Genomic DNA, 22,261 nt, shown 5'->3' with positions numbered 1-22,261 from the left:
ATTATCAAAAATCATCAACTTTCATTTCCTTCTCCTTTATTTCTTCATTTCCCTTTCGTTTTTTTCCCTGGGTGCTTGCGACAGCGGCCTAAAGGCTTTGCTTGGCCCACACTGAAAGCTACTGTTCTCTCTCTCTTTTTATAATTGTGCTTTGTTTAAAAAAAATGTAAATTTTATTGTTTGTTTTTTCTCAACCTGTGTACATAGCCTGTCATGCTTTCTGTGAAATAAATTTGAACTTGAACTTGAACTTGAACTTGAACAATGTGATCTGTGTGCTGGCCACCAAAATGCACACAGATCACACTACACTACCCATTACACACTCCAGTACCCACAGCTTTCATATATCCATCCAAATATTTAGTGGCTTTCTTCCTGGATGCCATGAGTCGCGATCGATATTTGGTAGACCTGTACGCACAGTGCACCCGCAATGGGCCGATTTATATTCAACGCATTCTTTAGCAGGAAAAGGGTAAACTAAGGTACCGAATTTCCCAATTATGTACTTAAACAAAAATTCTGTAAATTTGACCGCCGATCACACAACTATATCCGTGCTTCGATTTCCGGTTTCAGAACCCCACCGATTTAGAAACGGCTGATAGACAATTCCTTCCAAAAGTGCCCAAGGAAAAATTAGAATTCAACATCTTAATGTTCTCGTCGCAGAGCCAACGTCACGTGTCAATGACGCCAAACTATCCTCGCACACTAAGCACACGCCAAACTATCCTCGCTTGCCAGAGTTTGATTCGCTCTCCGCCGCACTCTCCTCCATCCGACCGTCGTGATGACGATATCGGATTCTGCCTCTGCAAATTACACTATACAGATTACAGATTATGTGTAGACCTTTATTATTAACTGTTGGGGATTATAACGTTGTCTCCTTAGGCATCGATAAGTGTCGCCTTGAGCACAATCTACCAGATGCCGTGGTCGCGTGAATGATAAAATGATGATTGAATAATTATAAAGATATAATCGTTACCGCGAAAAACGATTATTGTGAAGAAAAAGCCTTAAATGACGAATGTCCATATGTGCGATTTAGGCCCAAAAGCGCTGTTCGACAGACCCATATGAAGAGTAGAGATACAAGCCTAGAGATATACGTTTATCTGTTGCTTTTTTATTTGAATATTACTGATGCAGGGCTGCCAACTTCTGAAAATTGCTATCAGTAACAAATTGAATTTTTTTCAGTAACATTTCATTGAAATATGAATATGAAATGTTCAAATCGATCAGCAATCAACGGTAAGGCCCTCAGTAACACCTTTCATATTTTTGTATGCATCAAATAACTCTAATCAGTATTTCTTGATATGTTCATATTGATCAGTGATCAACAGTAAGACCCTCAGTAACACCATTCATATTTTTGTATGCATCAAACTAATCAGTTTTCATAGTAAAATGATCATATTGATCAGTAATCAACAGTAAGACCCTCAGTAACATATTTCATATTTCTGTATGCATCGAAACATCAGTATTTCTTATTATAAAAGAGTAACAAATACCGAAAATCAGGAACAGCTCTGCAGTTGGCAGCTCTGCTGATACAATTTCGTCTCCAAACTCCTCGCTATTAGAACACGCGGATTTTAGCAGCCCTCTCCCCAAAACTGCATTCATCCTGAAAAATCCTCTGCGCTAGTTTTAGATCGATTAACAAGGAGAATAATAATTGAAAGTATGCTCGAAGTGTATCATTTCGTGCACAATTTCTTCGTATTATGTTTTTAAACATTTTTCTGCACCTTGCGCTTGAATAAGCCTAGTTTAACCGCTCTAGTTTATTTTAAGGCATGAAACCCGAATGCTGCTGCACTGCAGGGGCGTGTCTACGAAAATTATAACCAGCAAGCGGCTGGGACGCGAGAAGGCGTCTCCTCGAAAATACTTCCCAAACGAAATTTTTTCCGAAAAGATTGTCACATTTCCCAGTGTAATGTAGAATCGAACTCGTTAGCGATCATTCATTCATTACGTACGCATTATGGGGGGGGGGGGGGGGGTTGGGTAAATGCAAAAAAAATGGAAAAATTCAAATTGTATGCGTACGTAATAAATGAATGATCCCTTATGTCATCAGATTAGTCGGCACATTTCTTTAATCGTCTCTTGAGTTCCAAGTTGTATTTTCAATTTATTAATTGTAAGTCGTCGACATTAGATGATCACGATCGTCTTAACAACGACGACTACCCCCGGAATGCTGACGAACATCACTGTCTTGGCAAAAGATAACCTTGATACGAAAGAAGTGGCCAGCACAGCATAGTTCCCCATACACAGATGCAAGTCGTATTTGAAATATTACACTTGGTCCCTCACCAAATATAAAATGAATTAATTACATAGACGTTGACAATTTGAAATAAATCTATATAATAGGTATAATTATTATTATCATTATTATCATTCTTTATTTACGAATCAATTAAATTATTAGGAAATTACAGATAATAATATGGTAATGTAAAATAAGTCGATGGATACCAGGAGAAGGTAAAAACTTGTAACCATAAAACATGGCCCTGGCACCCATGGAAATCACACACGCACACACATGCACACAACCTTTTACCAAACTATCGCACTTTGACAAGCACACGCATGGAAATCATGACAAGGCAGTGAAAAATGATACAACAAATCCAGATCAATATACATTAAACAGAGATTAAACATAACTATTGACCCATTAACAGATGATGTTTGAATTTTTTTTCAAAAACGTAGATACTCTTCGACTCCTTTAAAGTTTGATTGAGTGAATTACAAAATAGTGGACCAGAAGTCTTTACTGAAAACTTACTTCTTCGAGTTTGAATTCGAGGGATTTCCATATTGTTTAAGCTACGAGTTCGATAATTTTGAATTTCATTTCATTTCGAAATTGAAAATGATTATTAAAACAATCAGGTAGCATGGATTTGTCATTATCAAACATAAAGCATCCTAATTGTAATTTGTTCATTTCCCTGATTCTTAGTATTTTCAGTCTTTTAAAAAGTGGCTTAGTGTGTTCCAGTAGATAATTTGAATTTGTTATTATTCGAACCGCACGCTTTCGAAGTAGCAATAAGGAATTTAAGTAAACATTAAAATTTTGAGCCCAAAATATGTTGCAATAACTGAGATACGACTCCACTAAATAAAATGAAATATAATTGCATTCGTAATGATCGCATGATAAAGAATGTACGTCGAAATTGTGCGATATCTACACGATACAAAATTCGCCCGCGTAAAGTTTATGAATAATTATGATAATAAAATATCGACATTTAACAAGTTATTCAAAATAATCATATAAATAATCATATTATACAATATGTAACACACAATAGGCCTACTTCCGATATTTCATCATAATATATACCGTTGACCAGCAGGACCCTGTTCAACAATCGACAGATACCTCACAGTTATGATCAGTTCACCTTTCGTTGAGGACTCACTACAATAGCTATGGCTATCACATCGATGGTACCAGCAAAATGTCAGACAGCTTCCAACATCAATCCCCGGTCTCGGCAGGGGTTCGAACCTGATGGCATCGCAAGGCTCAGCCACGACGCCAACTAACTCAAGTTCGAAGCCTTGCCAAAACTGAGGGAAAGGCACACCAGACTCTGACAAATTCTGTTTGATCTTTACAGTTTTAGATATGGCATAATTTGTATTCATCTTTCATTGAATCTGAAGAAAATACGGATTGATCCTAAGAAGACATCCAGCGTTGATGTCGCACTGGGGCATCTCGCTCATCCTCCCCCGGCAGGGATTCGAACCTGATGGCATCGAGATTGCAACGGGGCGACCCTGCCACACTAGACCGAGTGCACAGCTTAGGTGATGTCATTATTAGCCAATCAGATATTCCGTTTCATTTAAGCCTGGGTTTTCCCATGTATAGTTCTTCCGTGAAATTTGACTCAGCGATTATGGAACGAGCAATCTGATTGGCACTGCAAGTTTTCGTTTGACAAAGCTGCGTATCGGTCTAGGTATGTAGCGATGCCATCAGGTTCGAACCCTTGCCGTGGGAGGATGTGCTCGTTCGGCACAGTACCGTATAAGTTTAACTGTACCATTACAACGACTGTGGAACTACGTTCATATCATCCCAGAAATCGCAGAAAATCAAAACAAAAAACCTCGGTCTCACCTCGATTTTTCGGAAAATTATCTTTTGTACTTTTTCATCGATCAAAAATGCTTGCAAAGATGAAAAGCATATAGAATACGTTATGCATAAAAAGAAAATTCGAACAGGAAACACGTCACGCATATGTTACAAATTCGAACCGGAAATACGTCGTTCTCATCTAGAATGAAACTAGAAAGAATCTTTCTATGTGGTCGGGTTTACAACAAGATAACAATTTCAGTTCAATCAAAGACGTTCAAATGAGTCGACTCTGACTTCCAGACAACTAGGCCTAAGTCAATTCGCACTGTTCAGAAATTTTCTCATAGAGTCCTTTATTTCTATGTCTGATTTCTTTTTAGCCCTCACCGCAGTTTTTCTTACAAGTTTTCTACCGCAGTTGTTACCGCCGCTCGAGTCGGAGCGATTCCACATCTGCCTGGTCAGCGATACGTAGACGGTTCTGTCGGCCTCGGGCCGATTAAACGACACTTCCGGTCGCACGCCGTTCACGATTAGCGTACTAGGGCCGCGGCGTTTGTCCGATTCGCTTCGGGATATTTCCGAAATCGACCGACTGATGCCGCTAGCGAACGGTAACATGCGTCTCATATAGCGGCGAAATTTCGTCTGCATCGTAATGTAAATCACCGAATTAAGAAGCGTGTTTATTTTGGCGAAGAAACTCGGCAGGAATCGCACGTAGCGGGTTAAAAGGGTCTGGTCGCCATATTGACCGATAAGAACGACCGTAGCGTAGGGAGTCCAGGCGGCGATGAAAGTCACCATCAAAGCGATTGATAGCTTCGCGAAGCGGATGTCGTGACGGGTGATCGACGAGCTCTTGCTGCCCGTCATGAAGCTTACGTGATGCGCCATATGCTGCACCAGTCGCGTATAGCAGACAGAAGCGACCAGGACGGGTATCACAAAACCGCACGTGAATATCGTCAATATGTACGACGAACAAGATGACGTACGTGTGCGGTAGTCCATTGAGCAGGAGCCTTCTATTTCCGGTTCGATTTGACACCAGCCCACCAGGGGCCCGATCATAAACCCGACTGCCAGAATCCAGCATAAAGCTGCGCAAAGCCATATTCGTTTCTTGATAACTTGTTTGAACGCCCTGAGCGGTAACGCTATGACGTAGTACCTCTCAACGGCCACGGCGACGAAAATGTTTATCGATAAAAAACCGGTGGTGCCCACGATAAAACCGTGAAGTTTACAACCTGAAAATAGACACAAATAGAAATGTGATTGATAATCTATTCCCATAATCTACAAGATGGCTCTAAAATAATTTATACGCTGGTCAGTCATTTTCAATACATTTAGAAGGGTGATTATTGGGCGCCTTTCGTAAATCCGGCCACCAGATGGCGTGGCTCAGAGGTTTGGTTTACATTAATTAAAATCAATTCAATATCTATTTCTAAATTTGAAGAGGATTTTTTAACTCCCGCCAAATCCAAACGTTTTCAAACGAGCGTCGACAGAAATGTATAGTGGACTGATTTTATGGGTAGTTCGTTGTCTTTAAAACGCGGACGTTTTCGTTAGTGGACCACTGTGGTTTTATTGATCGGTTTTTACAACTCAATACATTATCAATATTAAGTTAATCCCTTATGGGTTAAACATAATGCCCGTCTATTAAACCGGCCCCAGGGATTTTATTCGACTTTCGCAAATTCACTCTTCAAAAGCGGACCTTTTTTCGGATTTCGGGTGGTTCGTCCCACTGAACCTCGCCCTTACGCACCGGACCTGCGTTTGTGTTTGTGTTCGGACCCCATTTTTTGTATCATCGCTAATTGATTGAGAAAATATGATTCAATTATCGTCTGTTTTTATTGTATCGCACCGCAGCCACCGTACTGCGAGCACTGAATCAGGGGATTTTTTTCTCCATATAAGAAATTCACCGTATAATAAAGAAGTTTCCAGTTTCTAGGCGCCATTTTGTGGCGGTCCCTCGAGGTCCCCATTGTTGCGATAATTTGCGCTCATTTTTAAAACATAAGTTTAGATTGAATATCATATAGTTCTGCAGCCCCTTGCTCGACGAAATCAATTTATACACCATTTTAAAGGAAATGAAATGCAGATATTTGCTGGCGATTCTTGGAATTTTTGAACGCAACAATGATGAACAGTGACGATGTGAAACCAAGGACCGCATATCTTAACCGCGCGTAAAAGAAATCGCAATATTTATTAATTTTAAAATATCTAAGTATCTATTAAAGCTGTATTTCCAATTTTCACAGAGGTTAAAGAGGGTTATTTGCAGTTTAAGCCTGCGTTTAATTTTTTTGAATATCTTTACTGACGACTGATCTGTACCCGCTTGAGTTTGAGATTACGCGCAAAAGGGGTCTCCCACTGCGCGCCGCCATTTCAATGAACATTGAGATTTGTGAAAAGAAATCGCAGAAATAGGATTTTATACTGGTTTGTAATTACTAATATTGCTTCTGATGGTTATATATTACCTTTATTTTCGTATGGTTGAAAATGGACTTTGAGTGTTTTGATGAATTCGAGTTTTGTAGCGTTGGGAAATTAAAGGATTTCTTGTAAGAGTGGGGACTTTCCGTGTTGGTTGCAAATGTGGCCTAGTTGAGAACCTAATTTGCGTTTCAAACGAATGTACCACTCATGGTTGGACACTAGAAAAAAATTCTAAGTTTTTATATATTTTTGAATATGTGGCGCAGCTGAAAGTTGCCAAACTGGACGTTGACCCCCTAAAACAGAATATCAAATGGGGGACAGATCTGAACCCCTTTAAATATTATATTGGAATTTTATATCAGTAAGGTTTTCTGGTCGATGTTTTCCAGCAAGAAGGTTGAGATTCAGTAAATTCATCGTATGATCCCAGAATGAGGGATTACCAGAGAGGGATATGTGTTAAATATGTCCTAAGCGTTTAAATTGACTGGCACATTTCACCATCGACTCTAAAACGTTTGATTTCACCGAACACAAAATCGGCGCTAGGCTGGATGGGCTGTATACGACAATATTCCTCAACTGGGCCGTTCAAACTTCAATAGCGGGACAAACCGGACCCCGAAACCAGCTAAACGAATTGCCCCCGCCAAAATACGGTACAAACAAGATATGGATTATCATCTCAAAATATCCCCATGGAAAATGTGAAGAAATCAAATTGCATTTAAAGATTTCTTGTCGCAAATCTCAATGTTCAGTGAAATTGCAATGCGCAGTGGGAGACCCCTTTTGCGCGTAATCTCAAATTCAAGCGGGTACAGATCAGTCGTCAGAAAAGATATTCAAAAGATTTTAACGCAGGCTTAAACTGCAAATTACCCCCTTTAACCTCTGTGAAAATTGGAAACAAAGCTTCAAGAGATACTTAGATATTTCAAAATTAATAGATATTGCGGTTTCTTTTACGCGCGGTTAAGATATGGACCTTGGTTTCACATCGTCACTGTTCTCAATTTTTGCGTTCAAAAATTCCAAGAATCGCCAGCAAATATCTGCATTTCATTTCCTTTAAAATGGTGTATAAATTGATTTCGTCGAGCAAGGGGCTGCAGAACTATATGATATTCAATCTAAACTTATGTTTTAAAAATGAGCGCAAATCATCGTAACAATGGGGACCTCGAGGGACCGCCACAAAATGGCGCCTAGAAACTGGAAACTTCTGGAACACAGAGATTTGAATATCGAACTGAAAACGCCCATTGATGATAATAACCTTCAGCTTACTTCGGGTAATTGTTATTCTCATGGGCGTCACGCGGCGATGTTATGAAACGTAGCGTTTCGGTCGCGTTCGTTATAATTAATTGACAACGGGCACTGATAATGACACGTGCGGTTAATGTTGACAGACCCAGATCCGGTTTCGTAAGTTCACACCCACTCGCCTATCGCCGGTGATAATCATGGACAGTTATGCTATACGACACTGATGAATGTATACATCTGATCGAACTGTCACAGCAATAATCTTGTGTACGCATCATCTCTGATGATCTTTATGAACTTCTTCGATCAAATGATGACCATGTTATGTATATCATTAAGTTTTGTTACGTTGCCTCAACGGTTGACGCTTAAAACCATTGTTTATTTTGACGCTAGATCCTGTATCATAAGTTCACACCCCACGCCTATACTTAGTGATAACTATAGATTACGTTATGACAGTTTGATGGTTTTAGATGTTGAGAATGGCTCATAGATTCTCTCCTAGTCGTTTCATCTTATTGCGGGTTTTTCGCTTCCAAACACCAGAATCCAGTTGTACAGTTCCCTGAGTTAAAACTCTTAGCGTTAAAACATTGAAAACGAACTGATTTTATCAAAGAATTAACTCGAACTCACAATTAGACATTCTATCAGCCCACAATCAAAAGGTGATTGTCGGCACTTCAAGCGGGTTGTTCCAGGATTCCACGTTTTCAATATGGTCAACTGCCAACATAAAACTTGGCCATTCTATCAGCAAACTTTCAAACATTAATCGCTCCAGACTATACACGGTGAAAAGGACGCAACGTATTGATACCCACATTAGTAAAAAGTCACGAACAGACATGGATAGCACCAATTTTAACAACAACTTCTCCAATTTCAAATTTACATGTCACGACTCCACATGACTTGGTCGAAACACGATCCAATAAAAATCTGGTCAAAATCGTGACAGTTTTGAACTTTGTGAAGTCGAAGAAAAATAGCCTTGACTTCAAACTAAGATTTTCCACGCACAGACAAATGACCGTGAGTAATTTGAATCCGCTGATGCAGCATTCTGCAGTGTCACATCCATAAATTCCACCTTGACACCATCAAAGACCCTTTTAAAGACCCTTCAATAGAAGATAACCTAAAGACTATTGTAAAAATTATTGCCAGCCCTCTACCCAGATGAATATCAATATAGCATCGTTGATTCACCCCGTAAAGACCCTTCCAGAAAAAATTATTGGCTGCCACTATCAACCCCCCTAAGACGCCATTGTGACGCTTCCAAAAAGATGGCAAAAAAACTTTTCAGATAGTCTCGTGGTAGGTCGAGATTCTAAATCACTAATAAGCGGAAGGAAGTCCAGAATTCCACAATCGGGGAAAAAATAATGCGAAATTCAAAATATAAGCGTATAAGAGAGCACCGTCGTTTGTTTGAGGTGATCTGACTAGCGGCCGTTAGATTTGAGTATTAGGCCGATGGCGATATTTCGCACGTCAGTATAGATGTACATTAGATGTACATTCGATGTACATTAGAATCAGACGATAAAGGGTAGTTGTAGAATGTAGGTAAACATCCCTTTTCCCTCAAAATAGGTTCAAATCTCCACTTGACAATTTGAAACAAAAAATTTCAAAGCATGATGTTTTTAAAGTTATATGAATTCATTGTTATCGTTTTTAGTTAGTTTTTGCCTTTTTTCGATCATGAAAATGAAGAATATAAATGAAATCTAGAACTGATGAACTTTTAATTGGTAATTGTTTTTGAACCAAGCTGCAATTTATTTTAACAAATGAATATGAAAAAGTGAACTTTAAGATTGTACTATATTTGCATTCGATTCAAAAGGTGGGGTATTTAACAATCGTGAATTATTACTAGGGTATTTTACCGCGAGCCGGGATGAGACGTACCTACATCACCGAGAGGGTCCCGTCCGATAAATAGTGATATCACAACGGATGGTATTCCAAGAGACACCATCAACATATCACAGACGACCAGGTTGATTATAAGAATGTTACCATGATTCCTCACCGAACGATATCTGAAATTGGAAATAAAAATGATTTCGAAAAATGGAATTGATGTTGGTGGCGGGGTAGGCGCGCTCAGGCGGTGGCACAAGCTTTCTTGATCTAGATTTATCTCCAATCAGAAATAACGGCTTTGCAACCATGGGTGAACTTCGGTTTTTGTAGTTAGCCGACTAGTGGTCAGAGCTAATAGCTGATCGCACTATAAACGTAGTTCGGTCTTTGCGCGTTTCACGGTGTCGGCCATCTTGGAACTGAGTGCCGAACTGCAGCGACCGTGTACAATCCCTTGGTTCACTATTTATGGACTATAGTGCCGAATAACTGACATTCGGTTTCACTTAGTTCGCAAATGGTCGATCAACTCCGATAACCGAAGTTGCCCAGATGTGCGCGATTAAGATACAGTCAGTTTTACGCAGGTAAACATAATTTTTTTCAACTTTGAACTAAATCATCCGACATCATATACGAGCCTGTGATAAATTCACTTTTCTACGCTAAGTGTCCATGGCGTATGTTATCATTTATAATGGATTCAGTTCGGATAGGCTTTTACTCGATTTTTAATTCGAATTTAGCGTATACGTAAGACCGGGTAGCTTAGCGCGAATCTTGGAGTAATCAATACTCCAAGCATGAATGTAGGTAAAAATCCCACACGGTAAAAAGCCGTTAAAAGTCAAGTTTTCTATGAAATTTAAGTATAAAACCTAAATGAAAACAGATAATACTTTTTACAATAATGCTTAGGGTAGGCCTACGTAGATATTTTACTATTACAAACTAGATTTTTCTTTATAGAAATTTTTCAACTACGATAATGTGATTTAAAAGTCACAGGATAATGTCATTGTTATGCACGTAGCTTGGTAAAAATCGCAGATTTACCAAGGTGAATATTGTGAAAAACACCACGGAAAATTTGAAATTTTTGAAAATTATTTAAGCTTTTCAACCGGATATATACCGGGGGAAGTTTTACCGGGTGGTTTTTACGATTTACGATTTACGATTTACGATTTTATTTACACTCCAACCATTTCCATGGTACATGTATGTACAAATATTTACAAAACAACACTGAAGTGATTAAAATTTAGAGAATGAAAACGTAACAAGATATATATACATCAACTATTTACAATACTATATATACTATTAGAGGGATCTATATACATCTAAGCCGGTCTTAATGAATTTAGCTAATTTGACCGTTGGGTTTTTCAATATCAAGGGTATTAAAGGTATTCAAATTCAAATAGTTTTTGCGGGGTTCGTTAAGCAAGGTACAGTCAAACAGAAAATGGGATTCGTCACCTTAAGTATTATAAGTGGGGTATACCTGTTACCTACTAGCGCACCTGGCGGATCCGTAACTTCAGCAGGTCAAAAGTTAATTGCGCCGTCTTAAGTAAATGATATTCACAGGGTGGCTTTTGAAATACAGCTTCACACATATGCACACATACAAACATGTCATTGCGTAATAACCATCATTACCGGTACGCCGTAAGAAATTTCTTCGAGGTAACAATATGATCTCCTTGAATAACACTCTCTTTTAAAAAGGATTCAAAATAGATTTTGCCACTAAGCCAACGGTGTAAACAAAGATCTGAAAAGGATTTTTTTTCCTCGTTTTTTTTAGGCTACTAAGCGCAGTTTCTATGGACAATGAAATACAGTTGACGTAGCTTTGATTTTTGTTAGAAAATTAATAAATGTGTTATGTGTTTTTCTATAAAAATCTATATGGAAAAAAATCTCCATGATTTATGTATGCTGACAAAATTGCAATAGAATTTACAGTTGTGTGAATAGTACAGCTGTGTGAATAGCTGTGTGAATGCTGGAGCCAGTGACAAAAGAAACCCACACAACTGATAGACCTTCACGATGAGGCACGGCAACAGAATCGGCTGATTTCTCTCCCCTTAATTGAGAAAAAGGAGCACCGGCTTATAACCGAACCAGCTTATAATGTCGCACGTGGAGCCAGCGTGTTGAAGAAAGTAAACCCTATCAACCGTGGAACTGGAGCCAAAGACAAATGACATCCAATCATATGCGGAACAACGCATATTGAAACCAACGCAACTGTGGAATTTAAGTCAAATGAAGCCATTGGAATAGTTCCAGGCTCAAATGAAGCCCCACAGTGTAGTGCTGGTTCCCGGTTGAGATAGAACCCACAAAACACTGTAGAACTGGAGCCAGAACTAACGAAAGACACAGAAAGACACACGAAAGTCACATTTTGGAACTAGATCTGCAGCCAAATTAACCCGCACATTATGTGGAACAGTTCCAGGCTCAAATATAAAATCCACGAAAAGTGGCACTGGATGCGCGGTAAAATTAAACCCATCACAATTGGGAGGGGATCACTCACCTTGCAAACACAGCTACGATGAATGAATTGATAAGGAATGTCGATAAACCGACCGTTCCTAGGATACATGCCAGCACGTAATCCAAAGCCGGTATTATTGTTTCACCGGGCAGCCCGGTCACCTGCAGCGGGGACGAGTTAGCACCCGAAATCCGTACATCACCTTCCATACTTATCGTTGAATTAAGTTGCATTTCGATTCAATCGCTTAAATCATTCAATTAACGCGCTAATTAATCAATTAATTCTCTGAATTACTATGCGTCATTTTTGCAACGCGTAACGCAAACGAGCCATTTATCGTTCAAGCGTCTATTAATCCGAAATCATAAAATATACGTCGCATGTTTAGCTTTGTTCGCCAACAGGAATTAACCAATCTACAGCTGGCTAGAAATGCGCTGAACTTCAGACGTTGGAAGTGAACTATAACTCGGTTCATCTGACGAACGTGCTTTTACGTTACTGATTGAATCTTACGTAACGAACCGCCGTTTGAAGCTGCGCGTGAAATCCGGTCTTGCCGCGGTTCTCCTTCAAATCTTTCCGCCGCGTCGAGGCAGTTCCGCTGATTAATATCTCTAAGCTCTCGGACGATGGGGTTTTGAAGCGTAGCTCTCTGATACGAGTACATGAACGACGTGTACGTTAGCCCTACGAGAACGATTGCTCGTAGGCGTGAGCATCACGCCGCAACTACCGCGACCACGCGCTACTGCGTCAACTCAATACAACGCGAATGGCAGCGGAGAATCTTCCGGGTGTAACTAGACTAGAATAGTCGCTGCAGCATCCAGCCGACACAACCTCTTGTTGTCTGTACATGTAGCTGCTCTCCCTCCTCTATCTTTTACCTTGTTGGAAATACATGTTGAAATCTCCATTTTCCAAGAACCGATAGATCATGCAACGTTTTAGGCGACGAACTAAATTTCATCTTTGATTATAACTTACTTACCGAATTCCGACGAATCTACAACTGGTTAAGTTTATCAAAAATGTTCTAGATGTATACAGATCCCTCCAATAGTATCGTGTCGAAGTCCAATATTTCCCAAAGTAGTAGAACTACCGCGATGTCCTAAGCTTGGTTAATTATTTCTAAAATGTATTTCTATTGGATACTAGGTCGATGTGCTGCTCCCGTGCACAGCGATGGCTAGATGAGGCTATGTGCCTTCTTTGTAAATACTGCTAGATTCTTTAAAGATATTTGGGTATTGTAATGTAAAGCGATTCAATTTTCTTAAATTAGGGAAATTTACTAGTTGCTGCGGTATGTACCGACTTCTTAAACTTTCGAAAAAAGTATACTCCATGAAATAGTATTCATCGCCGATTTTTAGGTGTCGGCTCATCTCCCTACAACCACACTGTGTAATTAAGATTATACGTAATGCAATATTATAATTATATCTATTTACAAACTATATCTTTAAGTTGAGAACCTATGCTATCTATTTACAATCAAATCCTCATATCATGACACATAGATATTCTATATTTCTTTTCATATAAAGTGACCGCTAGGAGTGATCATTTTCTATTAGGACCAGGGGGATTCTTACTGGGGGATTTTTATCTACGTTCATTTTCAAGCGATTACTTTCGGTTTCTCTTGGTTAAGCAGAAGTTTGATTATACAGACTGCATGGGTTTATATATACAAATATTGTCGCTAGAGTAATTATTCCTTATTACGCTTTTAGTGAATGATCACATTTTACGTGCGATTGAAGGAATTACATAACTGTCATCTTAAGTTAATACGGTATCAAAAGCGCGAAATCAACTATGTTTGATTTTGATATGAAAAACGATGGCTTTTTTAATTTTCTATTTAGGGCGGATTTTCATACAGAAATATTCACGAATTTCTTTACCCAGTAAAAGATATATGTAGAAATTTGCCAGAAAGTTACCGTGTGAAAACTGTGTAAATATGTCGTGTAGAAAATTTATTTGTTCCGGTGAGAATGGTAATAGCGGTAGGAAGTGTAAATGTTGCGAGTGAAACTGTTATAAGCATTACTGGGCCCAAGTCGGATATAGCATAGTATAGTGCCTTGGCGTAGAGTTAACAAGTTGTGCGGTTAATGTATCAGCGCATTAATACATTGGCGCATGAATACATTGAGAATTGGGTATTAATGCGCAGCAAAGGAACAGTTTATGTACAGGTTGACCGACGACTAGTGACAGTTGACTACTGTTGGTAGTTTGTTGGTTGGCTCATTGAAGAGATGATGGAGTGCATATCTCACCCGCTGGTTGACGGTCGACGGATGACACGATGCAATGTTGTCGCCAATTTATGTACAAGGATCGTGGTGACAAAAATGAGAGACTATATCATCCGCTGGTTGACGGTCGACGGACGACACGTCGCAATGTTGTCGCCAATGTATGTACAAGCATCGTGGGCTGACTGGTTGACTGGTGACCACAAAACACAAACAAACAAGAGACGTAAATCTAAACCGAAACAGTAAACTATAAGCATCAGCTGCGAAAGTTTCATTTTTGATTTTGAAAAAAAAGAGCCGGCACGTATCGACGTCGTTCTGTAGCAATGTGAACAATGCCATATTTCACCGTCCCCACGTTTGTTTTTTTTTGAAGGCGCATCTCACGATGACAGTGATGAAAATAAATAATGAATCTCCTGTGAATTTGAATGCTTAACCGTGTTGAAACTAATATCAACTAATATCAGAGAACTGGAATTGACTAAAGAAAAATAGAAATGCAATTTGTATTAAGTATGGGGTTTATCATGTGTTTGGTCACGTGGTGTGTTTGGTGTATCAGGTTAATAGATCGTTAATAGTGAATTTGTTGGTTGGCAGACACGTCGACACGTTGACACATGGAATGTTAATGGCTGGCGATGTGAATGTGTCGACATGACAACTTTCTGTGGGATACACATTAACCGAACAACGCAGTAAGCATACGCGAAGGAACTATACTATGCAATACCCTAAGGGTATAAGTCCATTACTGTTTTACGTTTTGATTTAGTAGTTTTCTGATCAGACGAAACCAACATTGAACCTCTGAATAACTGATTTATTATAACAGAATTTGACGTTAGAATGAAAGAAACTCTAAGGATTCAAACTATCAATCAGGAATGGAGAGCTCACAAAGTGTTCAGGCCTACTGTAGAAATAAAGGCGAGGGGGCATGTTGGATCGATATCTCAACGAGTTAGCTTCTTAGTCTAAAAACACTTCATTTGCCTCACTCTTGATTTACAGCGTTTTCAGTTTGAGGAAGAACGTGAATTTCATCAAGTGCGGAATTCGTGTTTTTTTTTGCTTCATAGTCTGCGAAATTCTCTCGGCTTGAATCCACTTTACACGTATCTGGATCCGCGCCAAAATCGAAGTAGTCTAGTCTCTTAGTAGTGTGGGACGTTGCGTTGGGAATTGAAACTATGCAATCGTTTTCGGCGATCAAATCTAAAACGTAATCAATCATCGAAATCAACACCGTAAAAAGAATGATTTGTTTAGCCTAAAGTGAGCGTTCTGAATGCCAAAATATCTCCGATTGTTATTCAATAAACGGAAATCGACAATGAGCGTTATGCGAAACGGTCACTTGATTGGTTAATTGTGTTCACCTACATTTAACGGATGCGAGATTTTGTTTTTGTTTTTTTACCATCGTCAGAAAAACTCATAGTATTCGTCGTGATTGTTATCATTCCCCCTTTCCAGACAGCTAACGTTCAAAAGAATGAATCTCTTATCAAATTCGACTATACAAACCTATGTCTGTCACACCTGCTCTCCGTGCGACGTTTTGGTCCGTAATTTCAGGATTGATGATTGGCCCCGCAACCAGTTGTTCCATAGTCATGGCTTAGACTTAAGACCAGTCTAAGACCAGTCGAAGACCAGCTTATTCTATAGCCAATCTAACAACTTAAGATTTAAGACGACTTTTGGACTTAATTATCGTTTGTGGAACCGGCGTAAGAAGGATTATTTTGATACACATGCGTTGGAGTTAGAATCACAGAGATTACGGGTTCTAGTGGTAAATTTCGTTTAAATTCGATACCTACGCACCAGATGCTCAATTCGAAGCCGCCGGAAGAACCTGTGTTTCCCATCCCAAACTGCAAATTTTGTCTCGCGTTTTTACTATTGAATATACGTGGCCTTATAATCTACTAAAATCTGTGCTGAAAGTACAGGCATCATCAGATCAATTAAACCTTCAACATGTGTCATATTTTGAATCAAATTACATATCATAGGTATATTATTTTGGTATTGTGAGTTGATAATCAGCTATATATAATCACAGAGTACTCTACTAAATCTAGCCAGAAAACATGGCTCGTAAACGTTACAGCCTCTTTTGACATCTAATCAGGTGCCACTTCCCCCTGCAAAATCACCAAATTTCCCCCAGACAAAATGCCATACGACAGCAGCCAATTACCGCTACTTTGACATCTTCCTCCGTGTGACATCTTGAATTGCTATGAATACCCCTGCCAGGAACCTAGTCAACCGACTATAGTACAATCAATACTTCGCTTTTAAAGACGACCTATCTACCCGCTGGGGCCAATCAATCTCAATTTTAAAGCTAATCGTGCGCACTCCATAGTCACCAACCTGACGCGTGATGCATTTTACCTCTCGGCTCAAGACCGGAAGCTCTTTATTAACAATCGAATCGTAGTACGTATCATAGATATGGATGGCTTAATTAATATTGCACAAGAATTTTGAGCATTTTGTCAATAAACTGCATTCAACTTTATGATCAAAACGCTAACCTCAGCATCAATTTGAATAACTAAGAATCGAGACCTATAGAAACGTATTGTATTCTCGAGGAGTATTGAATCGAAGTTTTCCTGATCAATACGTCCACCCTTATAGAATTACCACACGACCTGTTGCAGGCACCGTATTCACGAAGCACCGGTAGGCTAACGAGACACGTACTAAGTCTGCCCGTATGTTTACACAATTCACGAAGCACCGGTAGGCTAACGAGACACGTACTAAGTCTGCCCGTATGTTTACACACGAACATCTTACGTGGCACGTAACTCACTGGTGTGTCGTATACAGTCCTTGGTCAGCTGTACCAATCGTATCAGCTGCATCGCTGTAGTCTGGTATTTTTTAGCTTGGTATAATATAGAAATACACATCGAATAACGTCTGGACACGCATCATAACGCCCGTCACACACGTGCGAAAACCAAAAAAAAAAAAAAAAACGTACGGCAACGTGCGCTGCAGGAAGTTCGTACGCAATGAGCCCGGAATTGAGTCCAGCAGTGCAAATCTGTCAAAAATGCGCTCAACGAAGGAACGTCGCCCCTCGGCCACTAGATCGGGTGCGCAGGTACTTGCGGCACCAATCAGAATGCTCGTTGTATAATCGCTGAGGTAAATTTCACGGAAGAACTGGAAAACCCGGGCATTGATATACCGTCAAAATGAAACATCAAATTAACGTAAAATATGAAGTTTGACAGGTAAATTTGATGTTTCATTTTGACAAAACATCTATGCCTATGTGTGATGTCAACAACTTACCTACGTATCATTGTATCTGTTTGGTCAATTTAGCCTATAAGATTAAAAGTTGTACCTTTCCAATCTATATCCTTAAATTATTCACATTGTAAATAAATTTTTTCCATGTTAGGGTGTTCTTTTTGTATTTCTGTACTCATATTTTTTTCTCTAAATCCATTCTGTACTAATTATTGTACGAAAAAAGACTTATTTTCATCAAAAAATATAACTGCTTCCATAAATCTCTTTATGACAAAAAATTTGCCCTCATCTGCATAGACATTTCTAAGATGGCCGTCTTGGTGAATCTCCTAAGATATTGGAAATCAACTAATCCGTCATTGGAGAGGGTGCTTTTGTGTCCCAGTGAATATTGGGCAGGACTTAATAAGGGCGGCGTGGATGGTTATCGGGGATAGGACTAAACATCGACCAAAACCATCCGATACAGACCAAAAGCTGCCAAACACCGATCAAGATTCCTCAATCACAGCGGCTGGTCACATTTGACAGTATAAGGGTAATATAAGCGGCAATCTCGTCCAACCCACCGTCCAAGATTTCAGACACGGTATCCGTTTTATCCAATTGACAACTCGTCCTTCTGGGAGATTTCCATTCCCAAAGCCGAATAAAAACCAAGAATTAAACTTTTGACATATTTATTGACGACCGATATCAACAAGCTACAAAATACACGATATACATTATATAAGTTTATACTTTTGATTTAAGTCTTCTAGCGTCAGCATCTGGGTATGATTATAGGCGATGATGTCAGGCGGATTTGTAGTGTAGATACACGTCCCGACAGAAGCGTCTAGCAGTGAACCCCCGACTGAACCAATGGCTCAGCGTCAGTACTGTGCATCGATAAGGCAACATCAAATAAACTAATCTCTCCTGACGCTGTGTACATTCTAATAATCACGTTTACTAAGACAAAAGCCCAAATAATTTGTAACGATCTTCGAGGAGATATAATCCGACTTAAATCTTTCGTCTCTTCCCTAACGAATACTAGTCGAGATATAACAGTATATATGGAGAAAACGAATATGACATTGATACAAAAAGAAGACAAACATACTCTAAATTATAGAGGTACATGTAATTAATTACATACAGAGAATAAAGATTCAGGCTCCAAAACCATCTATTTGGTATCATGACATTATCCCGGGCATTTTCCGCAGTAAGATTACCCCATCCAAACTTGGCCCCGAAAATAAAGTCCTCTAAGGATTTTTTTATCGGTGCAAAAAGATTGGGAGGGAGAAGGGAAAAAATCGAATAGACAATCACAAAAGAAAGTTTTTAAATATGTGTTTTAAAATGGTACCGGACCGAATTTTTGTTTTTGGAAAAATTGTTATGAAAACACGAAGGACTAAAAGGAAATTCTTATTTTAGTTTTGGTTATTTTTTGCAGAATTCTTACGCGGATCCGAGAAAAAATACTCAGACAAATTTTTCTGTATAATAAGGGAATTTCAAGAGGGGAATTCTATAGGGTAATCTAACCGTTGGGTCTTTGCATGAGGTGGGGAAATCACTGTCAGGGGAAGCTGTCTCAGTGATTTATTCTCAAAGGAATATGTAGCAGAAAAGACGAGTCTTCTGTTCAAATGATGGCCTTTATAAGTCCATCGAGGCTCTCATCACTTGACAAGATTGCGCCTAGCATCTACATAATAATAACGGGATTATAATAATTTCGATATCTCTAATAATAATGATAATGATCAATATATTTATAATAGTATTGATAATAAAATATAAAGGTATAGTATAGTAACAAAATGTAACAAAAGTACTTATAAAATCTAAAAACATATAATCGTTTAATTTCTTCGTTCAAATAGTAGGTACGAAATAGGGAGGGGATGGGGGTCATGGAATTTAGTACTAGGTTTGTATGTACGGTGTCTAGAAAAATAGATGTAATATTCATTATGAAAGATTTTGTACGTGCTTTATGTGTATTTTTTAAACCTCATAAACACGATCAATACCGGCGTCTACGTAGGGGCCCTACATAGGATCCTTCAGGTTAGACATAGTCTTTAGATTAGGTTAATGATAAACACAGCATTGTCTGTTGAATTACTGGTTACTGGCTGTGTACAGCAAGAGGGTCATATCGAGATCTAGCTTTTGTTGTGGATGCTTCGATAGAAAAAAGTTCTTCAGAATCCTTTGGATAACCTATCCGCCCTACCTCCCCACTAAATCAGAAAAAAGTTCGTTACAGAAAACTAAACCTATTCCTTTGGTGGATTCACATACTTTCTTGTTTAATCTAATATTACTAAGTTTACTAATTTCGCAGTGTTTCGTTACATTCCACAACCAGCATCAGTCTGGGCGAACTTCGGTTTTCGACTAGTGGTCGCAACTAATGACCGAACACACTTTAGTTCGGTCGTAACGTATTTCACAGTGTCGGCGTCTTGGAACTAAGTCCGAACTATAGCGACCCTGCTCAATTGCGTGGTCGACCATTTCCTGACCATAGTTCCGACTAACGGTCATTCGGTTTCATTTAGTTCGACCATAGTCGACTAACTCCGATAATCGAAGGTGGCCCAGTCAGCATCTCCGGCTGAAGGTCACTGGTCATGTGTACAGCAGAATGGCACAACAGGTCACGTGTTTATACAGAATTGATTATTTCAGAATATCAAACATGCGCGCTGATAGTGTTGCGTATCCAGGTTTGGAAGGCAGACACGCGTGTGTAAACATCCGGTTTACCCGCGCTACCGGAATTCGGAGCATTTACATATCTACAAGGAAAACCGGCGCTGACAACTCCAACCAGACGCCACGAATTAGTGTCATCCAAACACACCAAAGGACTTCCGCTGTCACCCTGCAATAGATCGAGTAAAAACAAGTTGATGATAATAATAGATTGAAATTGGCGAAAATTCACGTCAAGTTTTTTTCGCAATCAAACTCTATAATAATAGGTGGTATGCATGGAAAAATAATCAGGGTGAATTCATAAAATTTGGAAACCTGCGGAGACATCATTCACGAATAATGCAGATTTAATTTTTTCATGATTATTTTTTCTAATTCCCTCAACCCATTGATACAATATATTGCCGTGCATGTTTTAATTGCCGTTTTAACGGGTATATTTCATTTACCGATATTTACAGTGGAAGTATGAATCTTTGTTGAGTTCAATTAATGTTTTTATTTTAAATTCCATTCTCTACTCACCGCGCAAGCAGTTATTTGGTAATGCAAATAGCCGGCGCACAGTGCCGTCGAGACGTTCACGAGATCGCCGTGAGCTTGTTTACAGTCACTATCCGACCTCAAACGCATTTTTGCGTCTCGTAATAACGGCACACGAATTTCTGAAAATAGAAACCGATTCTAATCATACTCTAAACCCATCCAACTGTGGAGCTAAATCGTCTATTTAACAACCGGTATCCCTAGTAATGACGTGAACACAAGGCTGATGAGTCGTGAAAAAATTGTTTTGGAGGGCTAGGCATTCAAAGGTAAAACCGTTATATCAGATTCTATCGAGTGCGTGCGAGATTGGCTTCGCTTTTCTTCGTTTATTCTGCGAATGTATTTGATCACCGCCCTTCGACAATAAATCTAAAACTAGAATGTTGCCTTTAGACCCGAAGACGTGCATATATCCCGCATCAGCACTTCGACCCATGATCGTGAAACTGTATAAGGAGTAGGTCCCTAAGGGTTCATATGATGCTAATTAAAATTAGCATAATACGAACGATTAGGGGAATCTAATGGACATATGAGGCTAAAGGCCCATCATGCGCCTTCAATTAACCACACTAAAAATTACGACGTTGCCGAAAACACACTTTTAGGGTGAAAAGGAGACCCATTCGATCACCCAAATGTCAGAAAGTCGGCAGGTGTTGTATTAACTACTCAATTTATACAGATTATGTAACAATTCTTATGTGAATTTAGTTCTTTGAATAAATTTTGTTCAGTCTACCCAAGCATACGTCTGAGCGCAAGCATACTTACTTAATATCGGCTTAGCAATTCCAAAATGATAGTTTGAAAGAGTAACTTACATCGCGGCGATATCGAATTCATTTTTTCTTTCGTGCGCATGATGTAAATTGGTGTATATACATTATAAGCAACAACAATTTCTAAGATAAGTACATAGAAACCCTAGACTGATACTTGAACTTTATTTCATTGCCCCTTATATACAAATTACAGAGGAATAGTCAATCGATCTAAGTAGAAAAAAATGTCATGTATTAGTTAGTTAGGCTGGCTTACTGCAGCAACATGGTTTTACTGTAGTAAATTATAAAAGCCTGTGAGGCCTAA

The 22,261-nt window shown here is 39.1% G+C and overlaps 2 protein-coding genes across 9 annotated transcripts in view; both read right to left on the bottom strand.

The window, feature by feature from the left end:
• Positions 1 to 4,468: 4,468 nt before the first annotated feature.
• Positions 4,469 to 12,520, bottom strand: LOC141910336 (rhodopsin, GQ-coupled-like). Its single transcript, XM_074801071.1, has 3 exons — positions 12,351 to 12,520; positions 9,833 to 9,966; positions 4,469 to 5,406 (listed from the first exon to the last, which is right to left on the bottom strand). Exons 1-3 carry the CDS (start codon positions 12,518 to 12,520, stop codon positions 4,469 to 4,471), a joined length of 1,242 nt encoding a protein of 413 aa, XP_074657172.1.
• A 6,051-nt stretch (positions 12,521 to 18,571) lies between these two features.
• LOC141910239 (uncharacterized) overlaps positions 18,572 to 22,261 on the bottom strand; it is a 46,787-nt gene continuing 43,097 nt past the window's right edge. For all 8 annotated transcript variants that reach the window (XM_074800956.1, XM_074800960.1, XM_074800961.1 and 5 more), the window contains 2 exons: positions 21,146 to 21,285; positions 18,572 to 20,786 (listed from right to left, as the gene is read on the bottom strand). In XM_074800956.1, the coding sequence (XP_074657057.1) occupies positions 20,595 to 20,786; positions 21,146 to 21,285 (332 nt within the window). In that variant the 3' untranslated portion in view covers positions 18,572 to 20,594. The remainder of the gene's footprint in view (positions 20,787 to 21,145; positions 21,286 to 22,261) is intronic.

Source organism: Tubulanus polymorphus, chromosome 8, assembly GCF_964204645.1.
Source record: "Tubulanus polymorphus chromosome 8, tnTubPoly1.2, whole genome shotgun sequence".
NCBI lineage: Eukaryota > Metazoa > Nemertea > Palaeonemertea > Tubulaniformes > Tubulanidae > Tubulanus > Tubulanus polymorphus.
Note: the sequence above shows the minus strand (reverse complement) of the source record. Positions and strands in the feature narration are given on the sequence as shown.

Coding starts and splice junctions, on each gene's coding strand:
- LOC141910336 (XM_074801071.1), bottom strand. CDS start 12,520: ATGGAAGGTGATGTACGGATTTCGGGTGCTAACTCGTCCCCGCTGCAG. Junction 9,967..12,350: donor ATCGTAGCTGTGTTTGCAAG/GTGAGTGATCCC, acceptor TTCCAATTTCAG/ATATCGTTCGGTGAGGAATC. Junction 5,407..9,832: donor GGACCCTCTCGGTGATGTAG/GTACGTCTCATC, acceptor GTCTATTTTCAG/GTTGTAAACTTCACGGTTTT.